The sequence below is a fragment of the Muntiacus reevesi genome, chromosome 16, assembly GCF_963930625.1.
Source record: "Muntiacus reevesi chromosome 16, mMunRee1.1, whole genome shotgun sequence".
In the NCBI taxonomy this organism is placed as follows: domain Eukaryota; kingdom Metazoa; phylum Chordata; class Mammalia; order Artiodactyla; family Cervidae; genus Muntiacus; species Muntiacus reevesi.
In genome coordinates this window covers 7407670-7423865 of record NC_089264.1, presented here as the reverse complement: position 1 = coordinate 7423865, position 16196 = coordinate 7407670, and the positions used below count along the sequence as shown (strand labels likewise).

Genomic DNA, 16196 nt, shown 5'->3' with positions numbered 1-16196 from the left:
GCTTTTTTAATATGCTGTCTATGTTGGTCATAGCTTTTCTTCCAAGGAGCAAGCATCTTTTAATTTCATGACTGCAGTCACCATCTGTAGTGATTTGGGAAGCCCCCAAAATAAAGTCTCTCACTGTTTCCACCGTTTCCCCATCTATTTGCCATGAAGTGATGGGACCAGATGCCATAATCTTAGTTTTCAGAATGTTGAGTTTTAAGCCAACTTTTTCATGCTCCTTTTTCACTTTCATCAAGAGGCCCTTAAGTTCTCCGCTTTCTGCCATAAGGGTAGTGTCACCTGCATATCTGAGGTTATTGTTATTTCTACCAGCAATCTTGATTCCAGCTTGTGCTTCATCCAGCCCAGCGTTTCTCATGCATATAAGTTAAATCAGTAGGGTGACAATATACAGCCTTGACATACTCCTTTTCCTATTTGGAACCAGTCTGTTATTCCATGTCCAGTTCTAACTTGCTTCTTGACCTGCATATAGATTTCTCAGGAGGCAGGTAAGGTGGTCTGGTATTCCCATCTCTTTCAGAATTTTCTACTTTGTTGTGATCCACACAGTCAAAGGCTTTGGCATAGTCAATGAAGCAGAAGTAAATGTTTTTCTGGAACTCTCTTGCTTTTTCTATGATCCAATGGATGTTGGCAATTTGATCTCTGATTCCTCTGCTTTTTCTAAATACAGCTTGAACATGTGGACCTTCACAGTTCATATACTGTTGAAGCCTGGCTTGGAGAATTTTGAGCATTACTTTGCTAGTGTGTGAGATGAGTGCAATTGTGTAGTAGTTTGAACATTCTTTGGCATTGCCTTTCTTTGGGATTGAAGTGAAAACTGACCTTTTCCAGTCCTGTGGCCACTGCTGAGTCTTCCAAATTTGCTGGCATATTGAGTGCAGCACTTTACCAGCATCATCTATTAGGATTTAACATAACTCAACTTGAATTCCATCACCTCCACTAGCTTTGTTTGTAGTGATGCTTCCTAAGGCCCACTTGACTTCACATTCCAGGATGTCTGGCTCTAGGTGACTGATCATGCCATCATGGTTATCTGGGTCATGAAGATCTTTTTTGTATAGTTCTTCTGTTTATTCTTACCACCTCTTCTTAATATCTTCTGCTTCTGTTAGGTCCATACCATTTCTGTCCTTTATTGTGCCCATCTTTGCATGAAATATTCCCTTGGTATCTCTAATTTTCTTGAAGAGATCTCTAGTCTTTCTCATTCTGTTGTTTTCCTCTATTTCTTTGCATTGATCACTGAGAAAGGCTTTCTTGTCTCTCCTTGCTATTCTTTGGAACTCTGCATTCAGATGGGAATATCTTTCCTTTTCTCCTTTACTTTTCACCTTGCTTCTTTTCACAGCTATTTGTAAGGCCTCCTCAGATAACTATTTGCCCTTTTGCATTTCTTCTTCTTAGGGATGGTCTTGATCGCTGACTCCTGTACAATGTCACGAACCTGTATAATGTCATGAACAGTGGAAGTAACAAATAGATTCAAGGGATCTAATAGATCCAGTGCCTAAAGAACTATTTTCGGTGATTCATGAAATCAACTAAACTTCAATTAAAAATAAATATAAATGTGATATGTACATCCAATGGAATACTATCCACTGATTAAAACAGGATAAATTTTGAAATACACTAAAAATAAATAAAAAAAAATAATTCATCTCCAGACACACTGTCACTATGCATAATAAATGTATAATCCTAGTGATATTCAAATTAAAACCACATCAAAATACCACTAGAATAGCTATAATCCAAAAGACAATACCAAATATTGGCACAAATGTGGAGAAATTGGTAACCTCATATACTGCTGATAGTAATGTATAGCCACTTCAGAAAAGCAGTTTTACAGTTTCTTAAAAATTAAACAGAAGTTTAGAAATAATCCAATGCCATGCCTATGAATCTACCCCCAAAAAAATGAAAACCTATGTTCACAAACAATTGTTCACAGCAGCATTGTTCATAATAGCCTAAAGCTGGAACCGGTTTGGTTAACAGATTTAAGAAAATTTGGCATATCCACACAATTCAGTATTCATTCATGAAAATAACAATTCAGTGTAAAGACATTTCAAACAGCCTTGCACCTAAGTATAATCTGAATGTTCCCTGGAATTCACCTGCCCAAGGGTAAGATAAGGGTCACATCTTCATTAACAAAGAGAATGTTACCATTTGGAAGCTGAGTCACTGGAGAATCTTGATTGTCCCTGCCCACAAGTCTCTTCCAGTTATTTCTAGACAGCCCCAGGTGATATCAATATTTCTCACAAACTTAAGTACCAGTTCATTCTTGTTTTATTCTAAATTTAATTCAACAAAGATTTGTTGAATGACAATATTATGTCATGACTCTGGAGACACAATGATAAAGTAACCTTACCTCCAGGGAGGGATAAACACGGAGAGACGCTAAACAACACTTAATTTTTCTCCAAAATGTTCCTAGCCAGCACTATTTCCCACATGAAATGACGAGCTGCCAGGGCCTACATGGAAAGGTTGTTTCCTTGCTGTTCTACCAGATATTAGTAGTCCTGAGGGATGCTGATGATATAAAAAGACTGGAATAAGATCTTTCTCCATCTCCTGTCAAGTTTCTTCACTTGGGATCTGAATTGCTTACAAGGTCCTTCATCAACATCAGTCCCTCACCTTCTCAGTCAACCTGAAAAGTAATATGATCTTCCTTTACCTTCCTCTCCTTTTTGTTTCCACTATGATACACTTATACCACTGCCTGTGAATTTATGCATATAGATGTCTGGGCTAGGTGTCAGCTACACAGACACATATTTTTCTCAGTAAAGTCCAGCATGACAGCTCATTGCATGAGATGTAATCAACTACCAGAGGTGAAAGAAAAATCTATTTTTATTTTTATTTTTAATTTTAATATGTGTGAAGTTTAATGTTCCTTAAAGAAACATTATGTCCAAAGACTGCTCATTTTAATATAAGGTATGTGTTTGACCCAGACATGTATCTACAGTTAGGTATATTAACAACAACAACAAAAAAAAAAAAAACATAATAATACCTGGCCTGAATGAGTCAGAGTTCAATTATGGAAATTACTAATGACAAAATGTTACTGAAAAAAATTATGTCAATAGCAGACTTTCAGAAATGTTGCATTAAAGCATCCCAGTTTTCCTGTATAGATTATTTCAATCAGTCTTTATTTCTTAATGATTTATTTTATTGAAGTTAGTTGATTTACTAATGCTTTCCTTTCTTATACCTTTGAGTATGAAACTAATTTTTTCAGTTGCCTTACAGATTCAAACAAGAAAATAAACAACAGAGACATATCATGTTGTGTTCTGATCCCACAAAATCACTTTTTTAACTTTTTAAATAATTTTTTAAAATTTAATTAGTTGCCAAAGCATGTGGAATCTTCCTGGACCAGGGATCAAACCCATGTACCGTGCATTGGCCAGTGGATTCTTAACCACTGGATCGTCAGGGAAGTCCACATAATCACTTTAATAATGACTGAAATGGGCTTTGCACAAATGGGATGTGAGCAATCCTGTAGTGTCTCTAATACCCAAAGCAGTGCAGATACAGAGATATAGGTTTGCCTTCTTCTCATAGGGCTATAGTTACAAAGTCTACAAGATTAGCTACAAAGACTACTCTCTAAATCACACTTCAATCGCAATCTAATTTTAAATCAGGTCTATTGATGTGTAATTTACATATAATAAAGTTCACCAATTTTAATTGTACAGTTTAATGAATTTTGATAAACATGTATACACTGTCACAAAGAAAAAGAAAGAAAGAAGTTATTTTTAAAGTTTTCTAAAGAAAAAGTTTCCTCATGCTCTCTTGCAGTCAATCTTTTCCCCTCTTCCACTTCCTCACTTAGCATAATACTTCTGACATTCCTCCATGATGTTACATCATCAGTAACTAGGGTTTTTTATTGTTACATAGTACTCTGTTTTATGGATATAACACAATCAATTTATTCTTTTGCCAATTGATAGACATAAGGTTGTTTCCACTGGGGACTACTGTGAACAAAGCTACCGTGAACATTTGTGTACAGATCTTTGTATGGACATATATTTTCATTTCTTTTGGGTAAATACCTAGAAATGGGATTAGTGGGTTGTAAAGTAATTACATATTTAACTTTATAAGAAATTTTCCCAGGTGGCTATAGTATCTTCAAATTTCTCCTAACAAAGTTTAGCAGTTCTAGCTGTTCCACATCTTTGTCAATGCTTGGTATTGGCCTTTTTTAATTAAGTCATTCTAGTATCTAGTGATATTTCATTTGTGATTTTTAATTTGCATTTTCTTAATGACTAACAATATTGAGCAAACTTGCATTTGTTTACTGATCATTCATCTGTGTTTTTTGGTGAAGTGTCTATTCCAATCTTTTACTCAGTTTTTACTGATAATGTCATCTTTTTTATTGAGTTCAGTTGTGTATTCTGAATATAAGTCCTTTATTAGATATACATTTTACAAATATTTTTGCCCAACCTGTGGTTTCTCCTTTCATTTTCTTGAATATTTTAGAAAAGCAAAAGTTTTAAATTTTGATGTATTCAAAATTATCATTATTCTTTTACCATTCTTCCTAAGAAATCTTTGCCTAAACAAAGGTACAAAAATTTTATATGTGTTTTTCTCTATGTTTACTTCTAGAATTCTTACAGTTTAGCTCTTAGATTTAGGTTTTATAACCCATTTCAAGTTAATTTTCATATACAGTATGAGGTTGGGATTGATACTCATATTTTTCATATAGATATCCAATTTTTCCAGTTCCATTTGCTTAAAAGACTGTCCTTTGCCACTGAACTACTTTTAAAAATCAGTTGACTATAGATGTGTTGGTCTGTTTGTAGATTCTATTTTGTTCATTGATCCATTGGTTCCAGTACTATATAGGCTTCATTATTGTGGCATTATAGTAAATCTTGAAATAAAATAGTATAAGATCTCCAGCTTTGATCTCCTCTTTCAAATTGTTTTGGCTTCTTTAAAACAAATTGTTAGCTTTTATTTCCATATACATTTTATAATCATATTTTTAATTTCTACCCAAAAAAGTCCACTGGAGTTTTGATTGAACTCACATTGAATCTCTAGATAAATCTGGTTGTTGTCGTTCAGTCACTAAGTCGTGTCCAACTCTTTGTGACCCCATGGACTGTACTCAACCAGGTTCCTCTGCCCATGGGATTCTCCAGGCAGGAATACTGGAGTGGGGATAAATCTGGAGAGAACTGATATTTCAAAAATATTTAGTATTCTGATCTGTGAACACAGTATAGCTCTTCTGTTGTTTGTGTCTTCTGTAATTTCTCTTAACAACTGTTTTCAGTACACAGATCTTGCACATATTTTGTGTTAAATTTATCCCTAGGTATTTCATGTTTTATGCTAAATTAAATGTGTTTTTATTTTGATTTCCAGTTGTTCATTGTTTACACTATAATTTTAAGAAAGAGTTAGATGCAGCATTCTGAGTGGTATGGCTTGAAGACAAAAGAAAAACGTGCTCCTAAATGATAATAATTTCTAATGAAGAAGAAATTATAGCAATAGAATCACTGAATAACAAAAGCAAGTGAAAGAATCATGAATACTGTTAGCAGTCACTTTTACAGTCAAGCATGGAAATTACTATATATTCATAATGAATGATAATACAAAACACGACCAGAGACCAGTAAACAAGAAATGGCCCTGGATCTAGAGTCAGGAGGCCCAGACTTGAGTGGTCACCTGCATACTTAAAAAGTATATAGTCCAAGATAGATAAACCTCAACAAACATTTCCTTCTTTCTCATTTTTTATTCAGCTAACAGTTGGTGAGTGTTCACAAAGAGCCAAACACTAAGCTAAGTGCCACTAAATGGGACAAATGCTATACTCCATATCATTAAGGAGTTATAAGGAAAGCTCAAATGAAAAAGAGTTATATGAAATATTTTGGTAAACTAAAATATAAATTTAATGTGCTACTATTATTTTATTATAATTATACCATAAAATCTTCATTTATAAGTGTTATTACTTTAATACAGAGCTCATACCAAAATAAGAAAGTGTCTTTGGAAAAAAAAAATTAAATGGATTATAGCTAGAGATTAAAATTAATTACTCCATGACACACCAAAACCCTATCTCTTCTATTAACCTGTAATCAAATGGTAAAAGTACTATGTAAATCCACAGATACAGATGAAGCCTGATGTGTCATTTTTAAACCCTGCAAAAGGAAAGAATGGGCTTGAAACATAAAACTTTCCCTTCCAGATGAAGGAGGTAGGCTTATTAATTTCTATTAATAGGAGGCCTTCTGCTGACAATTTTTCTATTAGAAATCTGGCAAACTCTCGAGATGACAGATGGACTGAGAATTCAGAAGTATGCCAAAAGACTTTATGTAAAGTGATGTAGTCAAAAAATATGCCAGTTTCCTCAGTTATAGATTAATATCCAAATTAAAATATTCCATGTTTTTGGTCAGTATATTATATTAGTTGCTCAAAAACTACTATTTTGCTCTTTGTATTTTTTTAAGGTTTGATTCTCATAAAGGTTTCTGGTGTCAGTTACTGGAAGAAGGTAAAACAAAATGCCTTGGAAAGAGCAAAGGAAGAAAATACCCTCCAATGGATCCTGATGTAAGTATAGAGCTTAAAAATACAAACTAAATAAGCAAAATGATACATAAAAATATACCTATTTTCTTAAAAAATGATTAAAATAAAAAATTCACTTTCTAAAAATAAAAAGTAACATTTGGATTGGATGCATCCTGCTTGCTTGTTTTGATTTTTCCAGTGATATATTACCTGTCATGCAAGAATAAAGGCCAACAATAGAATTTGCCATTTTGAATCAGAACAAAGAAGGCAACATCTCATTCCAAAAAGAGATACATTCACAGAAATTTTAGCACTAAAAATATTAACTGAAACCAGGGCAGGAAATATATCAACTGGAAATTAAAAATAGGACCAAAATATTTTATTTTCACTAAGTCACTCTGTAGTGGTAAATGTGGCCTGCATAATAATAATAATTACTGGTATACTGAGTTTTGAACTGCTAATATGATAATAAGATTAAACAATTAATATATTTCCCAGATGTATAACATACTAGCAGGTAATTTAGGCTCTGGAGAATGGAGACACCCAAACTTTGCAATAGACATGTAACATGTCATGTTTGTTCTAATGGTGCCATGGTGGTCACTTAAACCTACAGTTTTCCCACTTTGTTGGCCCTATATTTTCACTTTAAAGCTTACTACACATGTATTACAATTTATTAATACTTTGATTTCATAATCAGTCCAGTTAATGTGCAATTTGGACATAAGAACACAAGTAGATTGATTTTATTAAAAAAAAAAAAAAAACTCAAAAATTAAAACATTATTTGAGACTGTTTTCCCACGAGGTTTAGTATATTGTGGTAACTAAGAATCCTACAGTGGTCTGAGAATCCTAACATGGTCTGAACTTATCTGAATCCTTTGTAATACTTGCAGACTTTCAGGACCATGTTTTTTTTCCCAATCTGATAGAGACAGAGCTTTGTCCTCACTAAGCTCATAATTAAATTCTATCTAAAAGACATGGTGGGGGTTCTTACTGTTGTTTTGATAAACAGAGGGTACTCTCAGGACTACAGTTTTCTTTGGTGGATTATTAAAATATACCTTCAGAGCGCTATGAAAACAATACACATTAATAAATATTCAAGTGCAATTCCATAGCATTTCAAGACAGCAATATAAAATGTTTCATTTTCATGTGTGTCAAAGCTATTTCTCTGTATATTTACTGAAACTAAAACATTTAAGACACTGTAGAACATCTTTCTTAGCATTTTATTTTACTCCCATCAAACACATACTGAGACATGATATTAAATTCTATGGTAGAGAAAGATTAAAAAACCAACACTTTTCAGGATATCACTACTTCCATGTCTCTCAATAAGGTTTCTATGTAATATATTCCGAAGATGTTTTTTCTCAAACACCTCTGACATCAGATATGTGGGCATTCTATACCAAGCAATTCTGTAATTTTCTGCAGACACCAGGTAGGTATCCTATAATTTAATCCAATTCTGACACCAACTACCCAGGGTTAAGTACAGTCCCAACAGATTAAGGGCTCAGTCCCACAAAACTGCCCCCTTCAAACTCTAGTAGCAAGTAGTGGGGTCCCAGGTTATTCACACCTCTGTCCAACTTGGCTACAAATCAGGGGTTCCCAAGAATTCCCCCTCAAGTTTTATAATTTGATATAATGATTCACATGCCCCAGAAATACTTTGCTTTCTATTATTATAAATGAAGAGGTACACAGGACAAGGTCCAGAAGGGTCCTGAGCACCAGAGCTTCTCCTCTAGCAACCAGCCTGTCTGAAGTTATCTAGGGACCCGTAAGAGTCACTCTATTAGCATAAACTTAGGCAAAGTTTAAAGGAACTTACTGTATGTAACAAAAGACACTCTTCACCCCTGTAACTCAGGAAATTACAAGGTTCTTAGGAGCTCTCTGCTGGAGCCAGATTCAAAACCAAATTTATTTTTCTTATTATATCACAATATCTATCCATATGGATTTATTTGAGGGAGTAGGGTGGCTGACTTCATACAGATAATGCCCAGACAGGAGGCGAGAGTAAGGCATCTTTCCTGGGGGTAATGAAAACAAAAATGCGTAGAACAGATTCGAGTAGGCAGTACTGTCACCACACAGCTTGCTTCTCCTTCTACTACAGAAAAAACACCAGTACGCTTCCCCACAAGTATCACCAAAACATCATAGGATACATTTGATCCTGGAAATTAAGATTTGGTGGATTATTTGGCTTCCACTTTGGCTTTGTTTATCAAAATACATTATAGGAAAGGAATAAAATCTGACATTTTGAATGAACCACTTAGTCAATTACCTCTCCAAATCAAAAACACTTAAGAGTTTCTTTGATAATAGTCCAATAAGCAACCTGATACTGAATTATACGATTCCTTCTTTTATCCTGTTTTAAATTATAGAAGTATACATTATTATTCCTTTTATTACATTAATTTCATGTGAATTTCCATGAAATGGACTACATTGGCATATATTAGCATATGTTCTCTCTGATTTGCCATCTAAAATAGTACCCTCTCTGAATAATCATCAGATAACAATGTATGTACAATAAATTCTGCATATCACTGAATTCTGTACTAGTAATTTTTGGCCTAAACATATTAGACTCTCAAATAGGATGTGTTGTGCTTTACAAATCTCGTATCAGTTTCCTTGCCATAGGAGGGAGCAGAAGAAGAAGGGGTACTTGATTATGGGGACAGGTACTCACTTAATAGGGCACAGGACAAGGGTTTGGCTGCTGACACAGGCTGTCAGGTTTGAAAATAATGCCAAAAAAGCCAATACATTGAGATGCAGTTTAGATAATCCTCACTATCAGGAGGTACGATACTGATACAGAACTCCAAAGGAATGTAGGAAGAATGTGGATCTCAGGAGGTTCAATTCTAAAGTTAGTTGAGATGCTGGAGAATCCATGGGAAATATTAGGGAGCAAGCTGGCAGAATGTAGGCAGTCCCAGGCTGCTGTTGCCCCAGGGCTTCATTCATAAAGAGGAGCAATGCAAAGGGAGACGCTAGCAGAGAACACGGTGGGGAAGGCTCTACACAAAGGCCTAAGGCTCAGCCCTGGATTCCAGGTCTGGTTGGCAGCAAAGGAGGCACAGAATGATCAGGCCCCCAGACAGAGGGTCTGGGAATATGTTTTGTCTCCACCTTTCTCTGGGTAGGGTGTGCTATCTGGGCCTGTCGGTGGTTTTAGAGCTGATGACTAAGGAGACCCACACAGAGAAAAGCAGGGAGACTGACACAGGAGCCACACAAAGGTTTTCGTTCTCCCTTGATCGCAGTGATGGTTACAGTACAGCACAAAGGTTCAATCTTGTTCCAGTGATCGCAATTATTGCAAAAACCACTATGTTACATAGACGTTATCAACATAAAGTGACATGTTTTCCTATGCCATTGAAGATGGGGTACCAGATGTGATATTTTAAGAGGGCAGCAGAAGAAAATAAGATTAATTTAAAATTAATCTTTTAAAGATTTACCTGAACTGAAACACTCAGAGTAGTAAAGCAGAGAGGTACAGATAAAGATCCAGAAACCCACCCTCTAAGACATTCCCAACAACAGTCATTTGAACTACATATAAATCCCACTAAACACCACCTTACATCACGGCACTTCCTATTTCTTACAATTTCAATTATTAAAATATTTTCTTTTATTGAAGGGAAGTCTACCTCCTTATAAATCAGGATCATTTACAAGGCATTCCTTTCCTTCCTTGGGTCAAACAGTGCAAATATATCAGGTTATAGGTTTATCTGATTTACCTAACACAGTACTGTTTTAACAGTGAATATTTTGTGTATGCCTTTAAAGTGCTCTTAAGAAAATATTATCTTCAAATTCTACATGTAAATTAATGATGACAAAGGAGTGTTTTATTTTATAGATTTATCAAGCCAACTCTTGCTCCAAAGCCAGAATGGTTTTAATAGAGCATAATACTGGAACCAATCAGTTGTTACAGCTATATTTCTAAACTCAATCTAGCTATTTGAACATTTAATTCTGCACAAATAAACCACATGTTTAATACAAAAGTCTTTTCCCTAGTGAAAACATTTATGTGTTTGGAGTGTGTATTTTCAAGAACAGAGTCACTATGTTTTGTTGTTCAGCCACTAAGTCATGTCTGACTCTCTAACTCCACGGACTGCAGCACGCCCCAGTCCTCTGTCCTCCCCTATCTCCTGGAGTTCACTCAAATTCATGTCCATTGAGTCAGTGAAACTATCCAACCATCTCATCCTCTGCCACTCCCTTCTCCTTCTGCCTTCAATTTTTCTCAGCATCAGAGTCTTTTCCAATGAGTCAGCTCTTTTGCATCAGGTGGCCAAAGTACTGGAGCTTCAGCTTCAGCATCAGTTCTTCCAATGAATATTCAGGGGTTGATTTCCTTTAGGATTGACTGGTTTAATCTCCTTGCAGTCCAAGGGACTTTCAAGAGTATTTTCCAGCACAGCAGTTCAAAAGCATCAATTCTTCAGCACTCAGCCTTCTTTATGGTCCAACTCTCACATCCATACATGACTACTGGAAAAAACATAGCTTTGACTAGGACTTTCCAGTTTTTTCTAGAACTCTCTTGCTTTCTCTATGATCCAGCAAATGTTGGCAATTTGATCTCTGGCTCCTCTGCCTTTTCTAAATCCAGTTTGTGCATCTGGAAGTTCTCAATTCATGTACTGCTAAAGCCTAGCCTAAAGGACTTTGAGCATAACCTTACTAACGTGAAATGAGCACAACTCTACAGTAGATTGAGCATTCTCTGGCATTGCCTTTCTTTGGGATTGGAATGAAAACTGACCTTTTCCCATCCTGTGGCCACTGCTGAGTTTTCCAAATTTGCTGGCATATTGAGTGCAGCACTTTCACAGCATCATCTTTTAGGATCTGAAATATCTCAGCTGCAATTCCATCACCTCCACTAGCTTTGTTCATAGTACTGCTTCCTAAGGTCCACCTGACTTCACATTCCAGGACGTCTAGCTCTAGGTGAGTGACCACATCATCATGGTTATCTGGGTCATTAAGAATTTTCTTGTACAGTTCTTCTGTGTATTCTCGCTATCTCTTCTTAATCTCTCTGCTTCTGTTAAGTCCTTACCGTTTCTGTCCTTTATCATGCCCGTCCTGGCATGAAATGTTCCCTTGAGATCTCCAATTTTCTTGAAGGTATCTCTAGTCTTCCCCATTCTATTGTTCTCCTCTATTTCCTCTATTTAACAAGGCCTTCTTCTCTCTCCTTGCTCTTCTCTGGAACTCTGCATTCAACTGGGTATATCATTCCCTTTCTCCCTTGCCTTCACTTCTCTTTCTTCCTCAGCTATTTGTAAAGCCTCCTCAACCAACCACTTCAGCTTCTTGAATTTCTTTTTCATTAGGATGGTTTTGGTCACTGCCTTGGGTACAATGTTACAAACTTCCATCCATAGTTCTTCAGGCGCTGTGTCTACCAGATCTAATCCCCTGAATATATTTGTTACTTCCACTATATAATCATAAGGGATTTGATTTAGGTCATACCTGAATGGGCTAGTGATTTTCCCTACTTTCTTTCAGTTTAAGCATGAACTTTGCAATTAGGAACTCATGATCTGAGCCACAGTCAGCTCCAGGTCTTGTTTTCGCTAACTGTATAGAGCTTCTCCATCTTTGGCTGCAAAGAACACAGTATGATTTCATCACCATCTGGTGATGTCCATATGTAGAGTCACCTTTTGAGTTATTGGAAATGCTATAACTAACATGTTCTCTTGACAAAACTGTTAGGTTTTGCCCTGTTTCATTATGTACTTCAAGACCAAACTTGCCTGCTATTCTGGGTATCTCTTGACTTCCTACTTTTGCATTTCAGTCCCCTGTGATGAAAAGGATGTCTTTTTGGGGTGCTAATTCTAGAAGGTGTAATAGGTTTTCATAGAACCAGTCAACTTCAGCTTCTTTGGCATCAGTGGTTGAGGCATAGACTTAGATTACTGTGATACTGAATGGTTTGCCTTGGAAACAAACCAAGATCATTCTGTCATTTTTGAGGTTGCACCCAAGTATTTTGTATATTGTATTTTGGGCTCTTTTGTTGACTAGATTGTGCTAAATAAATAGTGTGCATGCTTAAAATCAATTTTAAGCCACTATGTAAATATCTACAGCTATAAATAAACATCGTCACAGTGTGTGAAGTGCACTCTAACAGACACAACTGATGTCCTGTGTCTCCTCCCCCCACCTCAGAGCAGAGCATTTCTGTCCAGCTACTACCGCGAGCACAACGTGGAACTCTCCAAGCTGCTGCACAGACTGGGGCAGCCTCTGCCGTCCTGGCTGAGGCAGGAGCTGCAGAAGCTGAGATAGCACTGGCAGAAAGCTGAAGCGTCTCCATGGAACGCTCACCTCTCCCGGAGCTTCCCCGAGCTACCAAAAGGTGGTTTAAAATATACCTCTTCAAATGAGACAAGAAAAACAAAGTTCTTTCCATGTGCTGGCACATGGATGATTAGAAACAAAAGAAAACTAAAAGTATTTGTTATAAGCCTTGAGGCCTATGGCCTTTCTCTTAACCCATATCTGAGCCTGTGGGGTTATTGGAGACTACTGTGCACTCATGTGTTAATCAATAGCAACCAATATAAATATCAAATACCAATGCAGAACTGTTCCATTTCGTAGTAATATTTACACTTTTATATATCAACTAAGATTATGTCTCTGTAGACTTTTAGGCTGCTGTTTGCCTGTAGAATGTTTTCTTATTCTTTGATTCTATAAAGTGTCCTACAAAACAAAAAGTAAACATCACAATGTAGCATAAAGCGCCAGAGGCCAAATACCCATGAAAACTGCTTGCAAAAATATAAAATCCACTGAAGTATTTAGAAAGAATTATAATTTACAATTTGTCCTAGATCAGAGAGTGGTAAAGTTATATCTGAGCTTTATCTGCATCGAAAAAAAATTTTAAAAAGATAAGTGTTATAGAAGGAAAAAAGTGATTTTTCATCCACATAGTCTAGTGCATTTCTGTAAAAGTTACTAATGTCTCTATCATTACATAATTATTATTCTGAAAGGTATGTTGTACCAGCTATTGGATGGGAAATAGAAACACACTGAGTATACCAAAACAGTAAGAAGCAATATTAAGTGTACTGACTAAATCCTCTAAAATCAAGAAATTGTAGAGGTCTGAAGATATCTGATTGACAACTTATGTCCCTTTGCTGTGAGCTGCAGATCAACTCCAGTAGTTCTCACTGGTTCTACAGAAATGTTTGCTCAGAATCTGAGGTCTATGTCATCTCTAGAAACAAACTGAATTTTTAATGTAAACAACTTTTTCTTAATGGTCCCAAGAAAAAAACCTATTAACTGTAATCTAAGGACAGTTTCTCCAGATGATATGTTGGGTTATTTATGTTTAAATTACAGAAAAATTACATATTTTCAGATAATTCAAAATGAAATTGTATAATACAGAGATCTGTGACAAAAAACAAATTAAAGTATGATTTTTAATCTCAGATTTGCAATGAATGGTACAAGGCAGAAAAAGATAATCAAAGCCCAGTGCCATTTTTTTAGAACATTTTGTACGTCACTCGCATGGAAGACAATAGAACACAGTTAAATTTATGGGTTATCTACTAAATTAAATGGAGGAAGTACCAAGATGAGCCAGGTGTGGTTCTTAAAATATATTTTACACTTAAATTTTTAATGATTATATGATTAATAAAGTATTCAAAAAAAGAAAAGAATGTCATGCTGATTTTCCTGTGCTTATATTTACTTAGTTTTTAAATATACTATACACATAAGAAATTTAAGTAGTAAATAAATTCCTTGCTATGACTATATAAGCTTTTATTAATGTTATCAAAAGTATGATTAGAAAAAAAAGTATGCCCAAATAGTTTCATGGCCATTATAATATGTGAAATTGAACTCTATCAACTATTCACCAATTAGAAAACAAATTTTGAGATACTTTCACTAACTATTCATTTCTAAAATTATATTATAATAATTAATTAAATGTCTTAAAGTTTTGTATACCCAAATGATAAGCCAAGTTTTAAACAAACAAGCTATTAGCAGAAAGAGTTAGACAAAGAACCAAATTTTAAGATCCCTGACAGTAAAAGCAAAATCAAAGTCATTTGGAACAAGATGGTAAAGTCAGTCTTCATGCTTACCACTACCTTTTATGAACAGCACATGCCTAACATACTAGAAAATGAATATAGCCTTTGATCTTCATTATTTTAAGAAAATTCACTTAAAAGGGTCAAACATAGTGAGAATAGGCCCCAACAGTTACATATGGTATTGGGTTTTCATTCTGACAACATTTCTACTGATTCAAAAAAAAAAAGGAAAGGAGAAGAAAAACAATGCATTTACACTTCAAGGATGAGATGTGCATTTAAACTTCTAAACAAAGCTGCTAATGGTGTAATTCTGTCTGGATAAACTGAGTCAACTAAACAGCTTACCCTTTAAGAAATGTTAAAAACACACTGGATGCTTGTGGGATGAAAGGAGAAAAAAGAAGAGATCATGCCAAAATTTACTCATTCATAATATAGATATTATGCTACCTAGAGCAGCAAACCTTTGAAAGGAATTTTGATCACTCAGTGTATCTGGAAGACAACTCAAATACTAGGGGACACGCATACTTACTATACTGGATACTCTAGGTGGTTGTTATGCTCTTCTGAAAGTAACCTAAATACACATGGGGAAAGAAAGAGATAATGTGATTTCAAACTAGCTTTGTATGGCATTCTTTTTTCATTGCTTAAAATATGAAACTTCCTCAGGAAGAAATGAAATGGTTATTTCAGTGTTTATAGCTATAATATTCTTGTCATTCACATTGAATGAAAATTAATGGAAACATTTTTTTTTTCTGAGTTTTTTAAAATAAAAAACCTGGATATAATTCTGATAGTAGCATGGTACCTCATATGTACAACAATAAACTGTGATAAGAAAAGAGTTTGAGCCTGGTGATTTTAGATAACAAGTAGACATTTGTTTGATAGTCGGTGTTTGCCCGTGACCAAGTGGGAGGTGGTCATAGAACAAAGATACCACTAATACAATTCAAAATGGTGAGATACATGGAAAACTTCCCAAGAAGACATGAGCTTATTTTTAATGATATAACCTTAAACAGATCTTCTAATCAATATTAGTTAGTTTTTGTTTAGTTCTAGTACATGTAAAGCAGTTCCTAGGGTCACTCATGAGACCAGAAAGTGAGAAGAGCACACAGCTGTTACTTAACGGACTTGAGAGCCTGAAGTCTGAGCATCTCTTACTCCTAGTGCTCTGCTCTGCTCCCCACAAATCAGCTGCTTTCTTTAGAGCTTTATAAGGAGTTAGCTAGTCTCTCTTTTCTTAAAAATCTAGCAAAACAGACCATCTCTGCAAAAAAAAAAAAAAAAGGAGGGGATCAGGAGAGTTAGACATTTATCTAC

At 35.4% G+C, this 16196-nt stretch overlaps 1 protein-coding gene across 1 annotated transcript in view; it reads left to right on the top strand.

The window, feature by feature from the left end:
• Positions 1-13062, top strand: part of LOC136147998 (bifunctional heparan sulfate N-deacetylase/N-sulfotransferase 3) — a 164397-nt gene extending 151335 nt beyond the window's left edge. Inside the window, exons 12-13 of the mRNA XM_065907434.1 lie at positions 6591-6693; positions 12943-13062. Of these exons, the coding sequence (XP_065763506.1) occupies positions 6591-6693; positions 12943-13062 (223 nt within the window). The remainder of the gene's footprint in view (positions 1-6590; positions 6694-12942) is intronic.
• Positions 13063-16196: the final 3134 nt, after the last annotated feature.